At 44.2% G+C, this 24,002-nt stretch overlaps 1 protein-coding gene across 4 annotated transcripts in view; it reads left to right on the top strand.

Annotated features, from left to right (window-relative positions):
- Positions 1-24,002, top strand: part of LOC122659695 (SWI/SNF-related matrix-associated actin-dependent regulator of chromatin subfamily A-like protein 1) — a 152,594-nt gene that overhangs the window by 48,428 nt on the left and 80,164 nt on the right. For all 4 annotated transcript variants that reach the window (XR_006332532.1, XM_043854794.1, XM_043854797.1 and 1 more), the window contains exons 11-12: positions 3,002-3,157; positions 9,586-9,663. Coding sequence is in view for 3 of the 4 variants with exons in the window: in XM_043854794.1 (XP_043710729.1) it covers positions 3,002-3,157; positions 9,586-9,663 (234 nt within the window). In the remaining variant the exon portion in view is untranslated. The remainder of the gene's footprint in view (positions 1-3,001; positions 3,158-9,585; positions 9,664-24,002) is intronic.

The raw sequence follows: 24,002 nt of genomic DNA on the forward strand, positions 1-24,002 counted from the left end.
TTATGCTTTTGTCTTGTATTGCTTTTGCGAGAACTATAAAGATGTAATACAAGTTTCAGTCAATATAAATATCCAGGTATCACTTGATCTCCTTATTTATTGTTGTTATTATTACTTTTATTCTCTTCCGCTGCGTTGATTTACTGTGTTATGATGAACTGTGAATGGGAGTATTGCACTTGTGATCCTGGAGGATTGATTGGGTGCTAGTTGGCATCCGGTTACACCGTGCGCTTATTAACTGGGCCGGGGTGTGACACATTTGGATGGAGAGGAACCTTAGGAGATGGACCTCCAACTCTCATTCCTTCGAATTGATTTGGAAAGCCATCTCTTTGGATGTCTCCTCTAAGCTGAGTTTTATCCCTCATAAAGCTTTTTTGGATTCCCCAAGGAACATGCATATTGTTATTTCTTGGGGTTTAGATAGTGCTCTTTTACGGCCCCATACTCCCTCTTAGTTGGGTCTGGGGTCTGTTTCTTCTCCCTCCTCTCTTTCCTTTGTATATTCCCCCCCTCTCTTTCCCTCTCGCCCCCTTGGGCTTTGGTAATAGATTTTTTATTCACCAAAAAAAAAAAAAAAAAAAAAAATCATTTTGCAATTAGAACTCGACTTTTTCGCTAATTTTGCCTGGGAGAAGGAGAAAACACCTCCTTTGCTTGGAGTTTTGCCACATCACCTTATCAAACTGCTGGAATATGCTGTTGAGGCTTGCTCGATTGAGCGGCTTCACCAAGAGAACTTAGTAGAACCGAAGGGTTCTTCGATCGTACAACTTTAGTAGGAGAGATTGGCAAGCCTAACAGAGATGAAGGAGTTGCTGGAACAGATTGAGGCAATGAGGGAGCCAGATCAGCTTCAGGTGTAACGGATGTAGCTTTGCCGGAGCAGTCTTGAGTGTGATGACCAAAAATCTTGCAGTGTAAGCAGTGAGGGGGAAGCCAATCGAACTTGATAGGCTGCTCAAAACAAAAGCCATCGTCTTCCACAATGGTGATGGAGGAAGGAGGAGGGTGATCAGCAGGGACATCGATACAGAGCCAAGTATAGGATAGCCTGTCCATTTTTAGAGTTCGAGCGTTTGAGTACAGGGGATGGCCCAAGACTGAACCTATTCTTGTGAGGCAATCTTGAGTCCAGTACTGAAACGGGAGACCAGGGAGGGTAATCCACAAGGGAATGGAGCTGAGGTCGACCTTGTGGAGCTGGATGAAGGGATCCCACTGATAGAGGAAGATAGGTTTGGAGCCGACTAGCCAAGGAGCATTGTCCAGAGCTCGAGTCTTGACATCCTCCGAAAAGAACTTGAATACGAAAACACCCGTATTAAGGGGGAAGATGTCTAGTGAACCATGTGCTTTCTATTGCTTAGAGAGGGAAGCCTTGACGTTGTTGAACGAGGGTCTAGAGCCGAGGAAGTGACCCAGGAGGCAAGATTTCCACTTGGAAGTTTCAGGTGATGACAAGCTGCTTGGGCAGAGAGCGAAAATTGATCTATCGTCTGAGGAAGGTTTGACAAAGTGAAGGGAGTGACCAAAGCTCGAGAATGAGGATGGTTTTGAGAGCAAAGAGGACCAGGAATTTGGTCCAGGGGTGGCAGTGGTGGTGGGGGGGAGGGTAGTGTTGGCAGTGGAGGTGGGTATGGTGGAGATAGTGGAAGTGCTGGGGATGGAGGTTTCGGTGAAGGCGAGAGGGTTGGAAATGACGGTGGTATGGAGGGGGGGGGTAAGGTGGTGATGGCGATCCTGAGGAGAAATACTGTTTCCACTCTCTCTCAGGCCTTAACTTAACCTAAAACCCACCGAATTACCTTCCAAAACCATGCAGAAAAAAATGCAATATTTCGACCGAAATATCCGAATTTCGGATATTTTGGTCAGCCCGAAATACTGAAACGAAACGACTTTTCGAACAATGCCCTAGGTTGGTAGTCTACAACGTTGGTGAGCTCTACCCTAGGCTATTCCACATAATATTTAGAACACATATAATTAAAGTAAAGGTGTAAAACAACTTAATTAAGCATTAGGAATTAAAAAACATCAAACCATAGACCATTTAATTCATTAGGCATCATATTCATAATCATACATGGTTTGTTAATAATTGTTAGAAACTTAGAAAGAGGCATGGATTAAACAAATACAAGAGTTACAAGTCCTAGGATCCTACTATCCTAGTAGCTAGTACTAAAACGAGTGCCAGTCCGGATCATCAAAACGACCATGTTGTTGCTGTTGTCGAATCAAGCTCGAACAGTTTGTGACATTTCCCATAAAAAATAGTTAAAAGCAACTATTTGGAGGAGTTTTCCAAACAAGAGAGGCGAGATATGTTGAGTTAGGTGAGTTTTGTCGAGTTCTGGGTCGAAATTGGGTATTTATAACAACAGAAATGGGCCTGGTTTGACCGAAATGAACCAAAATCGAAACAGCCACCGAAATCTCGCCGAGATAGCAAGATTTCGGTCGAGATATGGTATATTTTATATATCGCCAAGCATTTCATTTCGGTAGTCACGAAAACGAGATAATATCGAGATCTTGTACCATGGACAATATTACACAAGATATACAATATGTTTCGATGAATATTGCCAGCCAATGGTGTAAATCCATACAACCACTTTGTGTGACTTTTTTTTTTGCAATATGAAGGTTTACATATATTTATATACAGCCAAAATAAGGTTTTCCTGAAGTATTTTAGCCTAGTATGTTTATATATGTTCTTGATGAGCCGAAACTTACTTTTTGCTGGCAAAAGCTTATGGTTGCTGAGTCTATGTGGAGTTCATAGTGTTTCAGAGAATAAAATTCGTCTGTAATCATGTGCTGACGAATATTGATGTAAAGTGGTACTTCAAACCAAAATGACCTGGATGCTTTTCTTGGTAAAGGTCATGGAGGACGAGCGGTGCTTAATTAAATTGAAATTATTGCTCTGGAGAAGTGAATGCATGTTGGAACTGATTTCTGTTTCTGTTCTAATAACTTGCAGGTGGTTTTATCCCAACTGGGTGGATCTAACAGGGGAGGTTTTAAAATAGTGCAGTCAAATTCCAAAGGGACCATTCATCTTGATGGTGTATTCAACATTATCTCGTATGATGTTGTACCTAAGCTACAAGATGTGCTTTTGGCTTCGGAATTCAAGGTAACTCTGTCTGAGGTGCCTGGTTCTTCCAGTTTATGGGATTGTTGTTTCTCACATATGGTTTGCTGGTTTTGTTTTATTGATTTTTTCCCCCTGGAGTCTGAAATCTAAATTTGGATGGCTATAACCCTGAACTGCTTGGCTTGTAACTTTCTTTGTGAATTGTGATTCTTCTCTCCATGCCTACATGTGGAAACTGTGTCACAAAAAACGTGATGATTTTTCACTGCCAGTCGTGCGCATTGTTTTCACAATGTTTTGGTTATCCCCTTCATTTTTCATCACTTTTGGTTTATCTTCTTTATTCATGGGAGATGATGCAATTTTTTTTAACAATTTTTTGGAATTTGAAGTTATAATTGATATTCTTTCCTGTTTTTAAAGAAGTGATAGCATTGAAACAAAAATGTTAAAGTTGAATATTAGAGTATTATCAGAATATTCGGCTTGTAACTAGAGGACAGAGGCCCTTTATAGATTGTAATTGGATAGCAAATAAGGTATTCTAGGTGGAGATGACTCAGCTCCACCTTAGCACATACAAGGTACATCGAACCTGGACACATTACAGCCATTAACACTCCCCCTCAAGTTGGAGCATATATATCTCGTATGCTGAACTTGCAGACAAGAGGGTGAAATACTTTACAATGCAGCCTTTTGTAAAGACATCAGCCAATTGATTAGCTGTAGTGACAAAAAGAATGAAAATGGTGCCTTGTTCCAGTTTCTCTTTGATGAAGTGCCTATTGGTTTGATGTGTTTGGTTCTGTCATGCTGAAGCGGATTATGTGCTATGCTGATTGCTGTTTTGTTGTCACAATATAAACGCATAGGTGTTGCAACAGCTATGCCCAAATCTCCTAGTTCGCAGACTCCCTGTGCCATTGCTCGATATTCAAACGCTGCACTGGATCTGGATACAACAGTATGTTTCTTGATTCTCCAGGTAACTAAGTTTCCTCTGAGGAAGGTGAAGTACCCAGAGTGGAGCGTCAATTATCAATAGAACCAGCCCAGTCAGCATCTGTAAAGGCTTCCAGCTGAAGATTGTTGTTGGAGAATAAAAGGTCTTTGCTGGGGGCTGATTTCAAGTATCTCAAGATCCGGTAAACAGCCTCAAGATGCATGGTACGAGGATCATGTAAGAATCGGCTGACAATTCCGACTGCATAGGCTATGTCTTGCTGAGTGTGGGAGAGGTAGACCAACCTGCCAACTAATCTCTGATAACTCTTCTTGTCAACTGGATCACCACCGGTGCTGCCTAAGAAGATGGTGGGTGACTTCAATGGGAGACTATGCTGGTCTGTTATCCAAATAAAACATTAAGGTGCTCAACACTCGTTCAATTCCATGCAGAGTTTCTTGGTGGTTCCAATCCATGAGCTGTGTACTACTGAATATTTCAGAGCCGTTCCTCTGAATGTACCACATATGTATCCCATGATATGCTTTGGGCCCAATTGTTCTGGTAGTCCATAACTGCCCATTTATTAGCCCCATCATCAACTTGTATAAGATATCCCAATCTAGGGAAGGGCTCACTGTGACTGTAAGAAAATTTTGACTCTGTCATGCGGTAGATCGGCCAACGGTGTCTAACATATATTAAATTGGTGTCCATCCATCATATATAAATCATATTTTTTTTTTTCAAAAATTTGTTGTATGGAAATGGTTTTTATAAATCAGGAAAATATACTAATTGGCCTACCAAAAAAAAAAATCCGACTCCGTAGAGTCATAGATTGGGCCATTGTTGCTAACATATATTAATTTCAACAAATTCTACCATGTATTCAATAGTGTTGTACAAAAAAATTGATTTTGGATAGAAAAAACTATTACCTTTGAGAAAAGAGGTTCAAACATTGGAATAAGAGAGTTGATGTAGCTTGTAGATGAATCAAACGAAGAAACAATGCGAAGAAATCCACACTTTTGAGCCAAACTCCTACTCCTTGTGTTGAAACCACCGAGACAATATGTTTTTCTATCGAAACTTACGAAAAATGGCAAGTTTCGATCGAAACCTGTCACTTTAATATGCCAGTTTGGGTTGGTTCAACTGACTCTGTACTTTTTAAACTCCCTGCCGAGATATCTCAATGGTTTCGGTTGGTTTCGATTGAGATCTCTTTCCATGGTTCGAATCATAGTGTGAAATGATTTAAAACATGCAAAGGATTCCAATTTAGTACGAAGGAGATACACTTAAGTGAGTCGGGTACAATTATCAATAAAAGAAATATACCATCTATAGCCATCTCTGGAGACAATTCGAGAAGGCCCCCAAACATCAGGGTGAATGACAGAAAAAGGAACATCACTTTTTTTAAAACTTGGAGAATAAGAGGTACTCGAATGTTTAGCCAATTCACAAATGTCACAATAAAAAATATCGGAATTACAATGCTTTATTAAAGAAGGAAACATTAACCGTACTATTCGAAATGATAGACGCTGGTGCCATCGATGAACTAGTTGGAGAGAACTTTCAGCATGAAGGGTATGAGCAGAGAGTGGAGGCATGGACTGAGGATGGCCCGTATCTAGGTAGTATAGTCTGTCGCACCCTACCACATCCAATCGTTGCCCCGTTGCTAGATCCTGAAAAAAACAATGGGTAGAATAGAATGCGACACAACAATTGAGATCAACAGTAAGGCGGTAAATAGAAAGTAGATTAGCTCATAAATTAGGAACGTTCAAAACAAAGGGTAAGGAGATATAAGGGGAACACTGAATGGAACTTTTACCAGATATGGAGGATTAAGATCCATCAGCTACACGAACCTTGTCCTTACCCGATGTGGGATGATAAGAGCAGAAAAGGTCGGAGGAACTAGTCATATGATCAAAGGCCCCATAATCAAGCAGCTAAGAGGAATTAGGGCCAGAGGAAACATGAAAAATACATGACTGAGCTGAGAAGGGGTCCCCAGTTGAGACATCGTGCACTGAAGGGCCAATAGCTGATTCAAAGAGAAGGGAGTTGTAAAACTAGATGCAGGTGCAGACAGTCCAATGGGAGAAGCTTAGGAGGATTCAGTCAAATGTGCTTGGTATCGAGTGGAAACCTATTTGCCACCATGCCCCCCACCTTTGGGGCGGCCGTCAAGCTTCCAACATGTTTCCTGAGTGTGCTGAGGCTGCCACAATAATCATATTTAACTTGTTCGCGGGCACTAATAGTGGCCTTAGGGTCAGCAGACTCCCCAAAGGCAGGTTCAGAAAGTCGAGCAGAGCGAGGAGGCAGAGTAGAGGGCATCATCATGGAGCGACGACAATATTCATGTTGCAGAATTTTATATGCCTGGAGAAGAGTTGGGAACTTATCTCGGCCCAGAATTTGAACTTGAATATGGTCATATTTTGGATTTAAGCCTGTGAGGAAATCATACTCTTTCCATCTCAGGTTCCTTCTGAAAGGTAGTATTGTCAGTTGTACACACTATGGGGATCGGATGATAAGAATCCAACTGTTGACAGAGTGCAGTCAAAGCAGCATAATAAGAGGTAAGGGACATGTCCTTTTGTGAGTTTTCCCAAACATGACGGCAAAGGTCATAAATTTGAGCATTGTTGCTGGTTTGAGCATAAGTTTGATGGACAACATCCCATAATTCTTGTGTAGAGATAAGTAGAACAAAGCTGGTACTGATATATGGTTCCATGGAATTCAAGAGAAAGGACATCACCAAGGAATCATTAGCTAGCCAGGTAGTCTTAGCAGTACCACTAGATGGCATGGGGGTGTCTCTAGTCAAATGCTCTGAAAGATGATTTCCACGGATAGTCAAAAGCATAGTTGTCACGGCGTCTAGGCGACCCAAGGAGGCGGAGAGGGGCAAAAAGAAAGGCGACACCAAGTAGGCGTTCAAGGCGTCCAAGGCGCCCAAGTCGACCAGGGCGCTGGACGCCTAGGCATTGTCTAGGCGACGACTTGACAACTTTTGTCAAAAGGCATGCCCACTCCCATGCAAGGTAATCAGACCCATTCAACTTGGTTGGACCCGGTTTAAGAGAGAGATAATGGCCATGAGTCCCAGCACGACTCACCTTACTACCCCTAATTTCTCCCGCGGAGACATTAACATCACTATCCTCCGCCGAGTCACAACAAAGAAGTTGATATGGTGCTGAAACAAATATATAAAGAAATAGTAGTGTGGAGGGTCCGTATCATTCGCGAGAGAGGAGAAAGCATACTATAACAAACGGGATGGGCAGCAAGGTAAACTAATGAAGTCACAATAGCCGCGCAGGAACAAGCACAAAAAGGGTGCATGAGGCGGCTGGAGGTGACAACAGGAGGTGGAGAGCCCCTAATGGTGGCAGCAAGGGGGCAGAGGACCCCTGGAGGTGACGACAGGGGGTGGAAGGCCCCTAGATGACTTCAACAGGGGCAGAGGATCCCTGGGTGGCTTCGACAAGAGGCAGGAATCCCTTGGAGGTTGTGAGAGGGGGCGATCCCTTGGACGTGCGGCAGATGGAGGGCTAGAGCCTTAGGAGGCGCATTGACAATGGTGGAGAGGCCATTGGAGCCTGATGGTGGTTGGTAGCAGTGGTCATATGTGGTACGACATGTGTTGGCACATGTTCAGTCAACCATGTTTGACATGGTAAGGCCAGAGCCGCAAGATTGGCGGTGGAACTCTACTAGCAGCATGGCAGAAAGAAAACCAAAAAAGAATATTAGGGTCATAGTACTAAATCTCGGCGAGATCTCAAATATCTCAAGAATCTCGAACTCCTCGAGACGAGATTACATACCAAACTTAAAACCTACAATGTTTCGAAAGTTTCGATCGAAATTTTGGGTAAATCTCAAAAATCTCGGTGAAATGTCGAAAATCTTGGATATCTCGACTTGCTTAGAAGAAACTGCTCTTGTTTCTTCTTGAACACCATGATGTGGCATTCATATGTCATGCAGATGGAAGACAATGCACATCGGTTCATTGGGACCATGAGTGGACTTGATCCACCATGTCATAATTCATATCAATAGACAATCATAGACTCACAATATTGTATTGTTGCAACATGGAAGACTATGGTGTCTGTGACATATGTATTGTTCACTGTACTTGGGTGTCTATTTAATATGCATTGTTCACTGTACTTCGTAGTTTTTACTGTAAGTCCTTAACTATTTCTTAAATAGTTATTCAATATTATGTGTCTTCATCCATTATTGCATAATTTACTTGTTTTATTTGCCCATTAATCTCGTAGCACTCAAATAATGTGTATACGCAAATATTAAATAAGGATTCGACGTTTATTGCCAACCAAGGGTGCAAATCCAAAGCACAAAATTGGGGTTTTTTTTTACAATTTGAAGATTTAAATATGTTTATTAAGCCTAAAACAGGCTTCTCTTAAAGTTTCGGAGCCAACTATGACCATTTTCCCACTGAAACATCAAACCGAAAAAAAAATGTAGAGACTCGCTGAGATCTCGAGAATCTCAACCTGGTCGAGACACCTCCTCAAGACGAGGTTTTTAAACCTTTATTAGGGTTTTTGGGGCTCTGATACCAGGTTGAATATCAGAGTATGATCAGAATATTTGGCTTGTCACTAGAGGACAGAGGCCCGCTTTATTTATAGATTGAAATAGGATAACAAATAAGGTATGCTAGGTTGAGATGACTCACCTCCAACTTAGCGCACACAAGGTACATCGAACCTGGACACATAACACCCATTAGCAGTTAACTATAATAAATTTATAATTGACCCTATTGAAGTTTTGACATGTTCATTTCTACTGTCTCTTGGCAGATTGATTTATTAACTCTTAAATGATAAATTAATGAATTGCTTCATTACATTGCTACTAGAATTTTCTACTTCAGTGACAACTTACAAGTGTAGTTTTTCTTTCTAAAGTCGCAGTGGCATTGTTAGTGTGTGTGTGAATGAGTCATAAGTTTAGCTAGGTTTTGACTTGAATTGGAAATTGTTTGGAACTCAATGAGTGTAGTCTCGTGGTCATTTTGTTGGCATTGCTGGTAATATAATGTAGTGAAAGCAAAGGGTTGCTTTGGGGGCATAGCATAGTCTTGTTGATGTGGGGGTGGTGTGCGTATGGCCTTTAGGCATGGCTATGATGGTTTATTGTGCCTTGGGTGCTCGACTTTGGCTTGTGGGGAGATACTATTTTGTCAGAGTTGGAATTTGATTATTTCATGGGCTTGTTTATTGAATGTGAAGGGTTTTTGACTGAACATGCGAGGCATTGGACCTGCATATGAAGCTTCCTTGTGTTATAAAGGTTACCTTTATGTAGCACATTCTTCTACAATACGATTGTAGAACTACAGAAAATTTAGGTCCTTATACTCTGGATTTTTGCAGCTTCTCTAGTTACTTGTGCTTACTAGCTATTGTGAATTTGTGATCTCTTTTCTCAGGTTGTGATTGCAGACGAGTCACACTTCTTGAAGAATGCTCAAGCAAAGAGGACTACTGCTTCGCTTCCCATTCTACAGGTTCTTTCTTTCCTTCGCTAGTGATAATATTTAAATTTGACATGCTCGACTAGTCGACTGTATGTGTTGGTTTTGTTAATCAGAGATTTGAATGATCCTCTTAGCCATAACATCCTTTTTCAAAGCCCTCCTTAAGGCACATAAGTACTGATTTCTATTTTCAAACCCTAGCCCCAATGTTGTTAAGAGATCTTCAGGCTGAAATTGTTCTGGATTTGAATACCCCAATCATTGAAGTTTGGTTCTACCAAATTGTGTAACAGAGTTGTCAAGGAAATGCCTAGGTGTTGCCAGCAGAACCAAACAGTGTCCACCAGGGGGGCGGGTTGCTAGGTAGCATATGCCTTGGCAAGGGTTAGCTAGATGCTCCCTAGCTGGCCGTATAACTTATTTTTGGAGTTTTAGAAATAGTGATCCACCCTACTTTCCTTTTTTTCTCTTTTGGTAAGATCCTCCATCCTTTTCTTGGGTTGGACCAACAGTGAAGAAAGCATTAGCCAAATTTTTCATGAATTTAACAGATCAGAAACATATGAGTGCACCCTGATTTACCAATGTCACTCTATAGAACTGGAATGTCATGCCCTATGAACTGCAATAGATTATAGAATACCACATTCTAATCAGCCGTTGTAAGTCCTTCGAAGATTCTTTTGACTAATAAGTAATAACTATCAATTAATACAGCAGAACTACCAATAAAGAGAAATATGTCATACATGTGTCACTATTTGATGCAGTTGCATTATCATGGCTTGACAGGCATGAACTGATCTGCAAACCCAGACCGAGATGACCCAGTCCCAAGACTGGGTTTTGGTCTAACAATGATTGTTAGGAGGATTTATTTTGTTTGGGAGAACATTGTGTAATTTTTTATTTTATTTTGGGTTAGCTATCAGATAGTAGGAGAGTCCTTATTGTCTTTCGTTTCCTTTTTTAAGGTAGTTTCTGTTGGACGTATCGGCAGTGTATGGAGGTGGTGTCATTGTTGGCAACATTGTTCAGGTGTTTGATGTGTCTTTGTTGATGATGACATGGCATGTGTCAGTGGCAGTGGCCAGTGTAGATGAGGTGGCAGTGGTCAGGTGGTGAAATGTCATGAGGTTGGTGTGGCAGTTGGAGCAGCATGGCGTTGGAGTGGCAGCTCATGTGGCTGGCCTGGTGGCAGTCATGCAGCCCAGCAGAGGCCCCCAGCCCCACACAGGCAGCCAGGCCAAGGCAGTCATGCCCACACAGGGGTGGCATGGCTTACAGACTCGCTCGCAGCTAGAGGCAAGCCTCCCGCGCGTGGATGCTATAGCCATTGGCAAGCTAGCCCATGGGGTTTTGGATAAAAAATATGGCTATTGGGCCTCAATTCCCTGAGAGGGTTTTTTTTTGGCTTCCAGAATGTGATTAGCCATTGGATCCGGATCAGATGCCTTGACCTTGATCGGACGAACAAAATGGGGGTGCTTGATGGTGACATCGAAGATTCCTTTGGCCACTTCTTGATTAGCCGAGCACATCAACTCCCGTGCGCTGCGTCACAGGTAAGAATCGTCTGGATTGGGTGTAGCATGTGCATGCAGAAGTCGCGTTGAAGATTCCAAATGCCTGGCTTGCATCGTCCCTGTTGTTCGCTGGTTCCGTCAGGCGTGATTCGAAGATCGCATGGCCAGAATCTGTCTTGCGTTTTTGTAGCCAATCGAATGGCTTATGTCTCAGCTGATGCCCATGTCTTGTCCCCTGTCATGATCTTGTTGATTTGGCTCAGTCTAAGTCCTTGACGCGGTAGATCTAACGGCCAAAATTCATTTGGCAATTATGAGCTTATTTTATATCCAAATTGGGTCTGGTTTTTTGCTGTTGTCTCGAAATTCGTTCTTGCATGTCACTGTGCTACCAGAGAAGGCAGATTGTGAGCAGAACATCCTATTTTCAGATGAGAAGGTGATTGGAGTGATTTTGATATCAAGGTTGTTTCCTTGGTGATGTAAGCGCATTCAAAGCGATATTTAAGCATCGAAAAAGCTGTAGATTGTGGGATTACATTGGGGAAGGTAATCCAATATATTAAATCCCTATTTTCATGTCTAGGTTGTTTTGAGTTGTAATACCTAGCATATGCTTGTATTTCCATTACATTGTACGGGCTATCAGGTGGGTGCTTGGTAGGGTTTTGTATTGGGGTTGTAGCCATAGTTCTTGTAAGATCAAGAACAGAAGCAGGAAACTCTCATGAACCATTGTAGTTGTTGAATTGAGTTTTTATCGAGCAAATACGAAACCCTAAGGGGTATTGTTCCATTGATGTAGGCAAATTGCCGAACCACTTATATTTGGTGTTACTCCCAATTATATGTTGTTGGGTACTGTACTTCAGAACTTGGCAAATCCTTCTTTATTTGGGCTGAGATTTGAGAGAATATTTACCTACCATAGGGCAACTCAAACTGCACAACCGGAGGCCTGAAGGTTGCCTGTGTAATGATGAGGGTTATATGAGGGTTAATTTTGTCGCTTTCAATGCATTTTTGTATACACTTGTTGTATCTTATACCCTCCTGTATACGGGTATTTTTTGTATTATAGTATACAGTTAACCTATAATTAACCTATAAATATAGTCCTTTTGAATGGATCGATCAAGCTGATCATGCTCCAAATTAGTATTTAATATTTTGAGTCCTAGTTCTGATCTTGTTTACATGGTAGTTGAGCCGGAAGTTTGATATCAAGTTTTATCAATCCGCTTGAATTCAGAGCAGCCGTCGGGTTTGTCCTGGTAGGTTGCATATGGCTCTATTCAATCAAATGCCGATCAGATGGCACCATTGAAAGATACAAGGCTAGGGTAGCCAAGGGATATTTTTTTTTTAAAACCCGAATATTAGTTGGGACCCGGGCCAGCCCCTAAGCTCTTATTGATTTCTAAAAAGAATGAAAGAATACAAGGGGGGACATTCCACCTTACCCCTAGCCCAAAAATCAATGGAAAACTACTCTAGCATGGGAGCTATAATCTGAGAACTGGCAAGCCAGCCCTGTCCTCCCGAATGATGCGTTGGAAGTCTCCCCGAGGCAGATTGTCCTGCTGAAAAGTGATGGAGGACGTTATGTCGCAGGCGTGGTTGGCCAGCCAATCGGCAGCCCTAATGCTCTCCCTAAAAGCAAAGGAGATACTCGGGCTGACCTTACCAATCAACTCCAGGGCTTCCTGGAACCAGTACCATCCCCTCTACAGATTACATCTCTTAAGTCCACCCATGTTCACGGTAGTGACTGAGTCATGGTTAACCACAACCCCAGATAGGCCCAAGTCACAGCAAAGCTTTAGACCATCTCTCAAAGCACGAAGTTCAGCAATAGAGTTCATGCAGGCACCATAGAAGTTAGAGAAGGCTGCCAACACTCGACCGTCCCTGTCCCCTATTAACTCCACCCCCTCCACCTAGACCTGGGTTTCCTTTGCTCGCACCGTCCACATTCAATTTGACTGACACAAATGGCGGGCACCACACAACCGGTAGGGGTCGAGAAGGCCTAGGATCGGGAGCCGAGATACCCAGTATACACAGGATCTGCCCACCACGAACCGATGACCCATTGCCAAGCTTGGGTGGCAACGGTAGGCAGGTGACCCAGACCTTAATGCACTCAATGATACCCATGGCCGACCGCATCCTTTCCCCTTGCCTTCTGTTGCACCTCTCCTTCCATAGTTCCCAAACAATTAGAGAAGGCAATAACCCAGCAATGAAGTCACTTAGGTTCTTGCGGCTTGTAGACTCATGCCAAAGCAGTAGGCGGCTTCTGATGTCCTGTGCATGGACCACCGCTACATCAAAGATCCCTGAGAAGAAACTCCACACCTTTGCGGCCGTCCCACCAGTCACGAGGCAGTGGTTAGTGGATTCACTCCTGGGCCTCCCGCAGCAGTTGCACTTTGATACAAGGGGGATACCAATCGCCATCAAATTATCATCAGTAGGAATCAACCCATTGAAGAGTTGCCAAGAGAAGACCACAATCTTCGTAGGCAGGGTTTGATTCCAAATCCATCTGGCGTAGGGAACCATTGGCGAACGCCACCGCACCGCATTCCAAACGGACTTTATTGAGAACCGACCATCACTAGATGGGGTCCAAACCAGCCGGTCCTCATTGGGAGAGAGAGTAAAATTACCCGCAAGGATACCCTGCCTTACTTCGTTCGAATCAATCTGTAGCAATATATTCAGATCCCATGAGCCATTCACCCCCAGAACATCCTTCACACATAGCGCAGTGTCAGCCCGTAGGGCATTGTCCATATAATCAATCAAAGGCCCCATCCCTGACCAATCATCCAGCCAGAAGAGAACATCACCTGACCCAAGCAACCACCTTGAATTGGTCAGTAGGACCTCCTTACATGCCAAGGCATTTCACCAAGATTTAGAGCCCACACCATTAGGCAACGCCAAAGCTAGATGGCAGTTCTTCAACAACTTCGCCTTGAAAAAGTCACTTCCCATAACCCTCCAAAGGCCTTTTAGCCTTAGAGAAAGCCCCACCTCCTCCAATAGCCTGACCCCCAAGCCACCCTCTTCACTTGCCCCACTTCGATCTATCCCCAGAGGAAGTCAGCCAAAATTCCATAGATTCGACGTAAGACAGCCTTGGGAGGCTCCAGAGTGGCAAGCACATGTATAGGGATTGAAGCCACAACGTGCCTCAACAGGATAACGCGACCCCTTGACGACAGCAACTTAACCTGCCACCCCGCCCCCCTATTCCTTAACTTGCCAACCAGGTCATCCAAGAAACAGATTTTCAGCCGCCTCGTGTGGAGAGGTGCCCCCAAGTAGGTAAGAGGAAGGTACCTCCTCGTGAAGCCAGTAACCGCTCCCACCATACAAGCCCTAGCCCCTGAGGCGTTGTCACCCAACACAAAACAGCTCTTCTGCTTGTTAACCAGTTGCCCTGAGAAGCCTTCATATCTGCCAATGAAACCCAGAATCTGTTTTAAAGTCTGTTTCAACCCCTGGTAAAGATGATGGTGTCATCCGCGAATAAACAATGAGAAATGCTAGGACACCCCTGAGGGAGACTAAAGTAGGCTGCCCGCCCTTCAAGGAAAAGGTTCTTGATGCCTCTGCTAAGGACCTCTCCAGCCAAAATAAAAAGAGCTGGAGACAAGGGGTCCCCTTGGCGCACACCCCTAGTCGACTTGAAATAACCAGACGCAGCACCCCCCATTACAATAGAGAACCAACAATTCTCCACGGTTTTCCTGATTAGGCTTATCTATGCGTCACCAAAGCCAATGCGGGAAAGCACCATATATAGGAAATTCCACTCCAGACGGTCATATGCCTTAGCCATGTCTAGTTTGAGGACGATGTTGCCACCCCGAGCCTTTCTGTTCAGTTCCTGCGTGACCTCTTGGGTGATGGAGATGTTGTCCTGGATGCACCTACCCTAAACAAAAGCTCCCTGCTCTTCCGCTACCAAGAAAGGGAGCAAGCCAGCCAGCCTGGACACAATGATCTTGGCAATAATCTTGTAAGAGAAATTACAAAGACTAATCGGACGAAGATCAGACATTACCTCCGGGCTGTCCTTCTTAGGAATGAGTATGAGGTTTGCAGAAGTATAGCTCCTTGGCAGCGTCCCCCCTTCAAAGAAGTCCCGAACTGCAAACCAAACATCATGACAGACCACGTCCCAGCAGGCTGTGAAAAAAATATCCAGAGAAGCCATTTGGGCCTGGGGCATTGTCTCAGGAGAGCGAAAACACATCCGTCTTCACCTCCTTCATGGAGGGCGAAGCTAACAAGACCATGTTCTCCCCTTCCGTCACCACCTGGGGGATAACAGCAAGTATCCCCTCATCCATCACACAACCCTGAGAAGTGAAAACACCTGAAAAGTGGTCCACCGCAACCGCCTGCGCCCCCTCTTGACCTGAGACCCAGCTGCCATCACTAGAACGAATCTTGAGGATCTCCCCTCGCCGCCTACGGGCATTGGCCACAGAGTGGAAAAACTTGGTGTTCCTATCCCCTTCCTTCAACCAAGAGATTCTGGATTTTTGTTTCCGGAAGATCTCCTCCTGCAATAACACCCCCTCCAATACTTTTTTGGCCTTCTCTAGAGTCTCCACAGCCTGAGTGTCTGCGGTCTGGTCCGCAACCACTTCCGCCCTACTTACCGCATCCTCTGCATCTCTGACCTTCTGGTGGATATTGCCAAAGATCTCCCTATTCCATGCACGAAGGGATACACAAAAGCGTTTTAGCTTTAAGAACAGAGTCACAAGGGGAGAGCCCACACTAGGAGCTTCCCATTGACTCTTCACGAACTCCTGGAAGTTAGGATGGTGCAGCCACATTTGTTGGAACTTGACTAGAGTGGGGGTGGCTCCGAGTGTCAGAGCAGGAGAGCTACAAGGATGCATGATCAGAACAAACGCGGCGTAGGTGGGTCACCTCACACCTTGTAAAAGCCGCCAGCTACTCCGTCGAGACCAGAAACCGATCCAGCCTAGCCAGGACCCTCCCGGAACCACTCTGGTTGTGGGACCATGTGAAGACATTGCCCACGTAACCCGCATCTATGAGCTCAGTACTACTAAAAAAGTCACCAAACTCATCCATCGACATCGAGCAGGTAGGCCTCACGCCGATCTGGTCCCTTGGCGACAGAATGGCATTAAAATCACCACCCATTGCCCAGGGAAGGCTGGAGGTGACAGCAAACTGAGAAAGAGCCTCGCACATATCCCTCCTTTCCACCACCGAGCACAAACCATGGACAAAAAAGTGATATGGCATCGTGCGGAGCCAGCCATCAGACAGTCTAGAGTAACAAACTGGCGGTTCTCTGCCACCACCTGCACCTGCGTCCCTACCCTCCAAAATATCCATATTCGCTCTGAATTCCACAGCGAGTCCAAACCCACCCTCCTCAAAATCAGGTGCGCCTTTGACTGGTGCGCCTTAGGTTCTTCAATAGTGATAATGTTGGCTTTATGCTGATGAATGAGTGTCTTCAAGTGCCTAGAAATAGGCTTGTTCCCAACCCCTCTGGCATTCCAAAAAATGCAATTCATGAGGAGGTTGCAGCAGGCGAGCCAATCGGTCCCATAGACCTAGTAATGCGCCGTTGATTTCCACCCTGTGCCGGACGAGTGCCCTTCTTTTTTGTTTTTTTGTGCCCCATGAAGTCCCACCGAGCACTTTTAGGTAATTTGCTTTTGTAAATCAAAGAGTTTCTGACAGTGGCAGGCCTAGAAACATCCACCCTAGAGGAGGGGTCTAAGGGTGTTGCTGTGGTCCCCTCAACCAACCTCCCAAGAGTTCTGCGAACTCTTCCCCCAAGTGAAGCCTAGAAGGCTTGAAGGTCCTCCAAGAAGGCTGCATGATCCACCTGTACTGGCTGGACTTTATCTACCTGGGAGTCATCCCTGTAACTGGGCCGGCGAGAGCTGTTCTCAAATAAGGCGCTGGACAGGCCTCCACAGACCGAGCACAGACATCCACACGAGCACCCCCTCTTCCCTCAACCCCGTCATGCGCCCTGCTAGTAGCTAGACCCATCTGAGACGGCACGGCTCTCGACTGTTCCTCCCAACCAAGCTCCGCAGGCTTCTCGACTTCAGAGACGACCAACACTGACACCTCCACTGCGTTTGCCGACTCTAGAATCTCTCCCTCCTCTCTCGCTGGACCTGCGTCAAGTCCCTGCTCACGAAAGCCTGCAAGCCCAGCCAACGGGGCATCCACACCTGTAATGGTGACCCCCGGCAGCCTAGTTTGAGTAGCAGCCACCCCCCGGTTTGCAATTCTCCAGCGCCCTCCTCTCCTGTTGTCAGCCGCGGAGTCCCTGTGGTGCAAGGCACCCTCCATCAGAGCAGCGGCAGGCCTCGAGGGGTCATCGCCCGAAGGAATAAACACCCCCAGCTCAATGCGGTTTGCATCCTTCCCCCTAGCAGCAGCACCCTTGTCAAGTGTAGTACCTTGCAACCCGTCGGCTGAGCCCTGTTGGGGAAGACCCAAGCCCTTAGAGGGTACCTTCAAAGCCTTCCTGCAAGCCTCCTTGGCATGGCCAATCTTCGAGCAGAATGCACAGTACTACGGAAGTCGCTCGTAGACCACTTTCTGATGGAAGCCGTCAGAGCCACACCAATCCAAATTTGCGAAGGGAGAGAGTCTCGCAGATCAATCTCTATACAAAATCTTGCTGCTACCGTATGCTTGTAGTTCGCAGTCACGCTATCCACTTTCAGAATCTTCCCAATGGAGCCAGTACTAGAGACCAAGAAGTTTCCCTGGAAGAAATTGACTGGTAAGCCTGGTAGAGAAACCCAAACCGGAGCAAAGGGTGACTCCCACCTTGGGACAAAATCCGACGTCCATTTTATTAAGTGTAGAAGGTGGCCTTGAATGTGGACCTATTCATTCATCCAGGTTTTAGCAAAATCAGCCTGACTCGAGAACCTTAGCAGGACATGCCTTTGGTCCAACAAGGACACCACCACCTCTCCTTGCAAGTAGAACAGCTTTTGAAGAGAATTCTTGATCGAGAAGAGAGGGACGACCGTAGCTACATTTGGCAATCAGAGAGGAAAAGAAAACCTGCTCAGAACGAGCCACCTCTTCCGAGGAGAAGAAGATTGCCGGAACACCAAAGTAGGTTGAAGTTTTTTTGATCTCCACAGGCACCGGCACCGGAGCCAACGAGCGAGAGACTGTTGTGGCGAAGTTGCAGACCGCGACAACATTGGGACCCCCCAAGGCTAGGATCAGGGGGCGATCCTCCCGAGAAGGAGGAGCCGCCATACCCTAGCAGCCAAGCCACGAGGAAAAATCCGAAACGTAATCTGCGCCACCAAAGCTTAACCTACACCTAATAAATGATGATGTTGAACTTAACGGAACTATCTCTTATGTTCTTGCCTCTCTCTTTCTTTCTTTGTTTTTCTTTTTGGGGGGGGGGGGTTCTCTGTCTCTCACTCTCTCTGTTTCTCTTCTTTTTTTTTTTTTCACTCGATGGAACCTTAAGAGGAAAAAAAAAAAGAGGTGGCTCGATTCTGAGCAGCCGTAGGGATATCGTTAAGTGTATGGAATTGACTATCAGGAGACATTGGCCTCAGTGGCTAACCACAATTTGATAAGAGTCCTTTTATGAATGTCTACCAATCAGAACTAGCCACTGTATCAGTTGGATGTAAAGAATGCATTTCTCCATGGGGACTTGGTAGAGGAAGTGTATACACAAGTTCCTCCATGCTGCATGTTTCCCACAGCTGAAGGTAAAGTGTGTTGCCTTAAGAAAGCTCTTTATGGTCTTAAATCCAAAGGCTTGGTTTGAGAGGTTTAGACAAGCTATCTAAAGAATGGGTACACCCCGAGTCAGGTTGATCATACGCTGTTCATACAAGGTAGTGGTATTATCACATGCTTACAGCCTTAATTGTCTATGTGGATGATATTGTATTAATTGGGAATGGACGAGAGGAAATGAAAAAAAGGGTGTACCCAGTTCATGAGGCTCCCGCCATTGCAGGGTCTTGGGAGGGTCATAATGAATGAGAGGAAATAAAGAGACCCAAATCCTACTTAGATCAATAGTTTGAAATTAAACATCTTGGTCCTTTGAAATAATTCTTGGGAATTGAAGTGTCAAGATAAAAAAGAGCATAAATATTTGTCAGAGAAAGTTTGTGTTGGACCTTCTAATGGAGACAAGGATGTTGGGTTGTACCCCTACCGACTCACCTATAGATCAAAATTATAAACTAGGTGATGATAGTGGACACCACCTCTAGTCGATGCAAGGAAGTATCAGAGACTGGTGGGGAAGCTGATCTATCTCTCCCTTACTTGTCCGGATATTGCTTATGTTGTTGGGGTAGTGAGTCAGTTCATTCATGTGCCTAAGAGTGGGCATTTAGATGCCATGTATCATATTCTCAGGTACTTGAAGTCCAGTCCAGGGAAAGGACTGCTTTCACTAGGCATGGCCACTTGAAAATTGAGGGGTACACTAATACCGATTGGGCATGCTCTGTTGCCGATAGAAGGCCTACAGCAGGATTTGTACCTTTGTAGGTGGGAACCTGGTTACATGGAGAAATAAAAAGCAATCCATGGTGGCTAGATCAAGTTGAAAGGCAGAGTTTAGAGCCATGACACATGGAGTCTGTGAACTCCTATGATTGAAGAAACTAGTTCAAGAATTGGGGTTTGAGATTGAGGGCTCCATGTGGTTGTACTGTGACAACAAGGCTGCCATTAGCATAGCTCATAATCTTGTGCAACATGATTGTACAAAACATGTTGAAATCAGTACTTCATCAAGGAAAAAATTGAATCCGGTTAGATTTGCACTCCCTTTGTGAACACAGGGGATCAGCTAGCTGATTTGTTGACTAAAGGAATCAACTCACTGTAGTATGCTCTCTTGAGGAAGCTGGGCATGTATGACATTTATTCTCCAGTTTGAGGGGGAGTGTTAGAACTTAGAAGCATATATTGTGAGGCTAGAATGAGAAGTAAGCGCATATGTGTATGACATGTTATTAAAGGGTAATTTATGTAATCTTACTTTTGTTTTTTAATCTCATGTTAGTGAATACTTGGGAGACGTATTGACCTAAGCCCCCCAACTCTTTTCTGTGCAACCTCTTCTCCTCCTTCCTTGTTCTCCCTCTTTCTTTATGCTCTTCTTGATTTCCATTGCTGCTGTAGCATACTACAACTGTGGTTCTGGTTTTTCACATTGAAGCATAGTATTAAATCTCATTTCGAAGGCCATTTCGGCCGACCGAAATTTCCAAGATACCTAAATTTTGCCAAAATTTCCTCGAATTCTTGTATTTTTTCTATGAGTTTTGTTTGGCCATTTGTGGGTGTAAAATGCCGAAATGATCGAAATACCGAAACGAAATGACCGAAATAACCCAAATTTTGGCAAAACAGTGCATTTTTTAGACCGAGATTTCCGAAATTTTCGGAACGAGATGACCGAAATTTCCGAAATATTGCATTTTGTTTCAACTCGACCAAAATACTTGAAATATTTGACATTTTGACCGAAACAAAATGAGATTTTGAACTATGCATTGAAGGGCATAGCTAGCTTCTTCTTCATCCCTTGCAGCCATCTCTTAGTTTTTTTTTTTTTTATAGTTTTTTTCTTGTTTTTTTTTTTAAACCTGAATATTATCTGGGACCCGAGGCAGACCCTAAGCTTTATTGAAAATAAACAATATGAAATCGAAATACAAAGGGGGGGGGGGACATAACCCGCCTTACCCCTACCCAAGGGAAAACAAAGCACTCACTCTCACAGAGCTAAAAACTAAATCCCCCATACAGGAAACTTAAGGTTAAATAAAAGATAAAATTACATTCTGAAGACTGGTAAACCAGCTTTGTCCTCCCGTAAAATGCGACCGAATCCTGGAGGTAACTCATGATCGACTGCGCTAAGAGATTGCACAACGACCTACACGCAAGATTAGCCAAAAAGTCAGCGGCCCGATTGCTTTCTCTGTAATTAAAATCAATGGTGGCTCCCAGCAAGTCAGCCAAAGATAGAACTTCATGAAATCAGTACCAGCAGCTCCACAAATGGCGTTTTCTTTGGTTCACATACCGCACAATGGATTCCGAATCTGAGTTAACATAACACCCTGCATACCCCAACTCAGCACATAATTTCAGGTCATCAAGCAAGGCTCTCATTTTAGCCACCGAATTAGAACAAAGCCCATAAAAATTGAAGAATGCTGCGATCAGCCCGCCATTCTGGTCCCGAATGATCCCTCCACCTCCACTACACTCGGGTTCCCTTTACTTGCACCATGTACATTTAATTTTACCAAATTAAACCGGGGGGGGGGGGGTACCAGTAGATCGGCAAAGGCATTTTTCGAACAAAAGGGGCGGGGGGAGACGAACTTGAAGAACCTCCAAATCCAGCTCATCCTTCATTGTCAAGATTTTGGAGAATTTAGATAGATAGGGAGGCTCCCTAATCCACGACTTGACCTTCTCAATTATTGAAGAGGCTGTGCAAGTGCCCCCTATGCCTGTGATTATTTATTTCTTTCCAAGGTTCGAAAACTCGGGTCTCGGAGCCATCTCAGCCCAGCCAAAAACCGAGTTGGGCCGAAATCTCGGCGAGTTTGTGCACTTTTTTTTTTCCGACTCGGAAGCCCATCTTGGTGGGTTTTAGACCTCTTTTGGGTCTTAAAATCGGTATACAACCTATTTTAGGCCATTTAAACACAATGGCATTATCAGATTTTGCAAAAGCTTTGTCCAAATAGGACTTTTACATCGGACCCTTAGTTGGTAGGCGAAGACGTATTAAAATAGCATACTATATACATTAATGACATAATTTATGTATATAGGACTTGAACAAAACATTCAATTAATAGGAAAACAACTTAATAAGCATTACAAATGTTAAAGTGAATAAGTGATACATCAAATTGCTCAAGCTTAACAATGTTACAAGTTACAACTATCATCACATAAAATTAGATTGAATCACATATTCATTCCCCATTTGTCCCACATAATCTTCCCATGACATATTGTTGCTCCACTGTTGCATATAGTTCTCCACAGCATTTATATAAGAGTTCTCCTCCACATATGCCAAGATCCCTATCCTAGGGTATAGCTGTTCCACAGTGGCGTTAGACCGTTGCTGTGAAGGTTGATATCCACTGCTTGTGCTACTGTCATATTGAGGAATGTATGGGACTGGGAATGTGGACCCAATGCCAGAGCCAGACTCACTGCTTTGATAGTCATACGCATGTGTTGACTGACCAAACTGACCATAGGTACTATATTCAGGACCGGTGCTCTGCTGGCCATAATCATAGTACTGATGAGGTTGATATGATTGCCACGACTGATGCTCACTTCCAGTATCCATAGTCATGCTTCCAAAACTTGCTAGCATGGTGTTCATACTCGTGTCATCATACTCGAGGCTGGTTGTGTTTGCGACCCGTCCTTCTCTTGTACGTTTCTTTGTGCCGCCACCATGGTCTTGATCTTGTGTGGCATGTGTAAACTGAGACTCACCTGTGAAATGCACAGGGTCCTCCTGGGTTCCCACTTCATGCTGGTATTGCTCGCGCATCCCCTCATGACGATCATCATAATAACCACCACTTTGCATGCCACCAGTACCACCACCACCACCACCACTACCACTAGCATCACCACCAGTAGGGTCATCACCACCAGTAGGGTCATCACCACTAGCAGGGTCATCACCATCACCATCACCATCACCATCACCACCACCATCATCATCATCATCAGGAGCAGTTCCTGTTGCATCCTCAAAAGGTCTCTGTGACTGAGAATGTGCACGCCCCTCTTGCGACATATAGTCGTCAACATCTGTACCGGTTACGGACGCAATGGTGGAGTCAGGCCTACCTGCAGGCTCATCCATCTCTAGTGCACCACGATCCCTCACCCACTGGAATAGGGGATCCTCATCATCATCAGAGTCCTCTTGGAATATGTTGGCTGGCTCGATGGGATCTTTGTCATTGTTCTCAAATTCTTCACGTATGTGCCTCATCCTTAGTCTCATATTATAATGTACATACACCAGCTGCTCCAGTCGTTGACTACCCAATCTATTCCACCTCTTTGAGTGTATCAGTGTGAATGTACTCCAGTTGCGCTCACATCCAGAGGATGAACAAGTTTGTGAGAGCACTTTGATTGCTACCTTCCTCAGGTTGGGTGAACTTGTACCATAAAGCACCCACCAGTCAGCTACATTATAAACATAGAATATTAAGAATATGTGCATTGTAAAGGGATAAAATTATAATTCATAAATGTAAAGTCATACCACATTGCCACCTACCAGGGTCTGACTTTTGTCTACCCTCTACTGCAGCTTTTCGACTGAAACTTGCCGAGGCCTCTCTGAAGAATTTGATCTATTTTCATTTTAAATTTCAAACAGTTAGAGGCATTAGTATTTTCTATTTAGTAATTACATTCCTTTACTGACTACCAATGTACCAAAGTCCCATAGTCTCACTTCATCATTGCAGTCAGATTGTGTCTTGGGATTGACCTCCAACTTCTTAATAACAGCTTCAACTGCCAGTAACAAATCGGTGTCCAGCCAAGATTATGCGAGTACTGGTACTTTGGATTCAAATAGTATGCTAGTAAAGGGGAAACCACAAATATAAGTTGCTACTTGTCAGTGACTTAATACTTTTGAGTTTTGAATATGTAAATGTAAAAACTTATATAAAGTGTAAAGTATGTTGAAGTGTTGAACTCACCAGCTTTATGCAAGGGATG

This window comes from Telopea speciosissima, chromosome 4 (assembly GCF_018873765.1).
Source record: "Telopea speciosissima isolate NSW1024214 ecotype Mountain lineage chromosome 4, Tspe_v1, whole genome shotgun sequence".
Classification (NCBI taxonomy): Eukaryota; Viridiplantae; Streptophyta; class Magnoliopsida; order Proteales; family Proteaceae; genus Telopea; species Telopea speciosissima.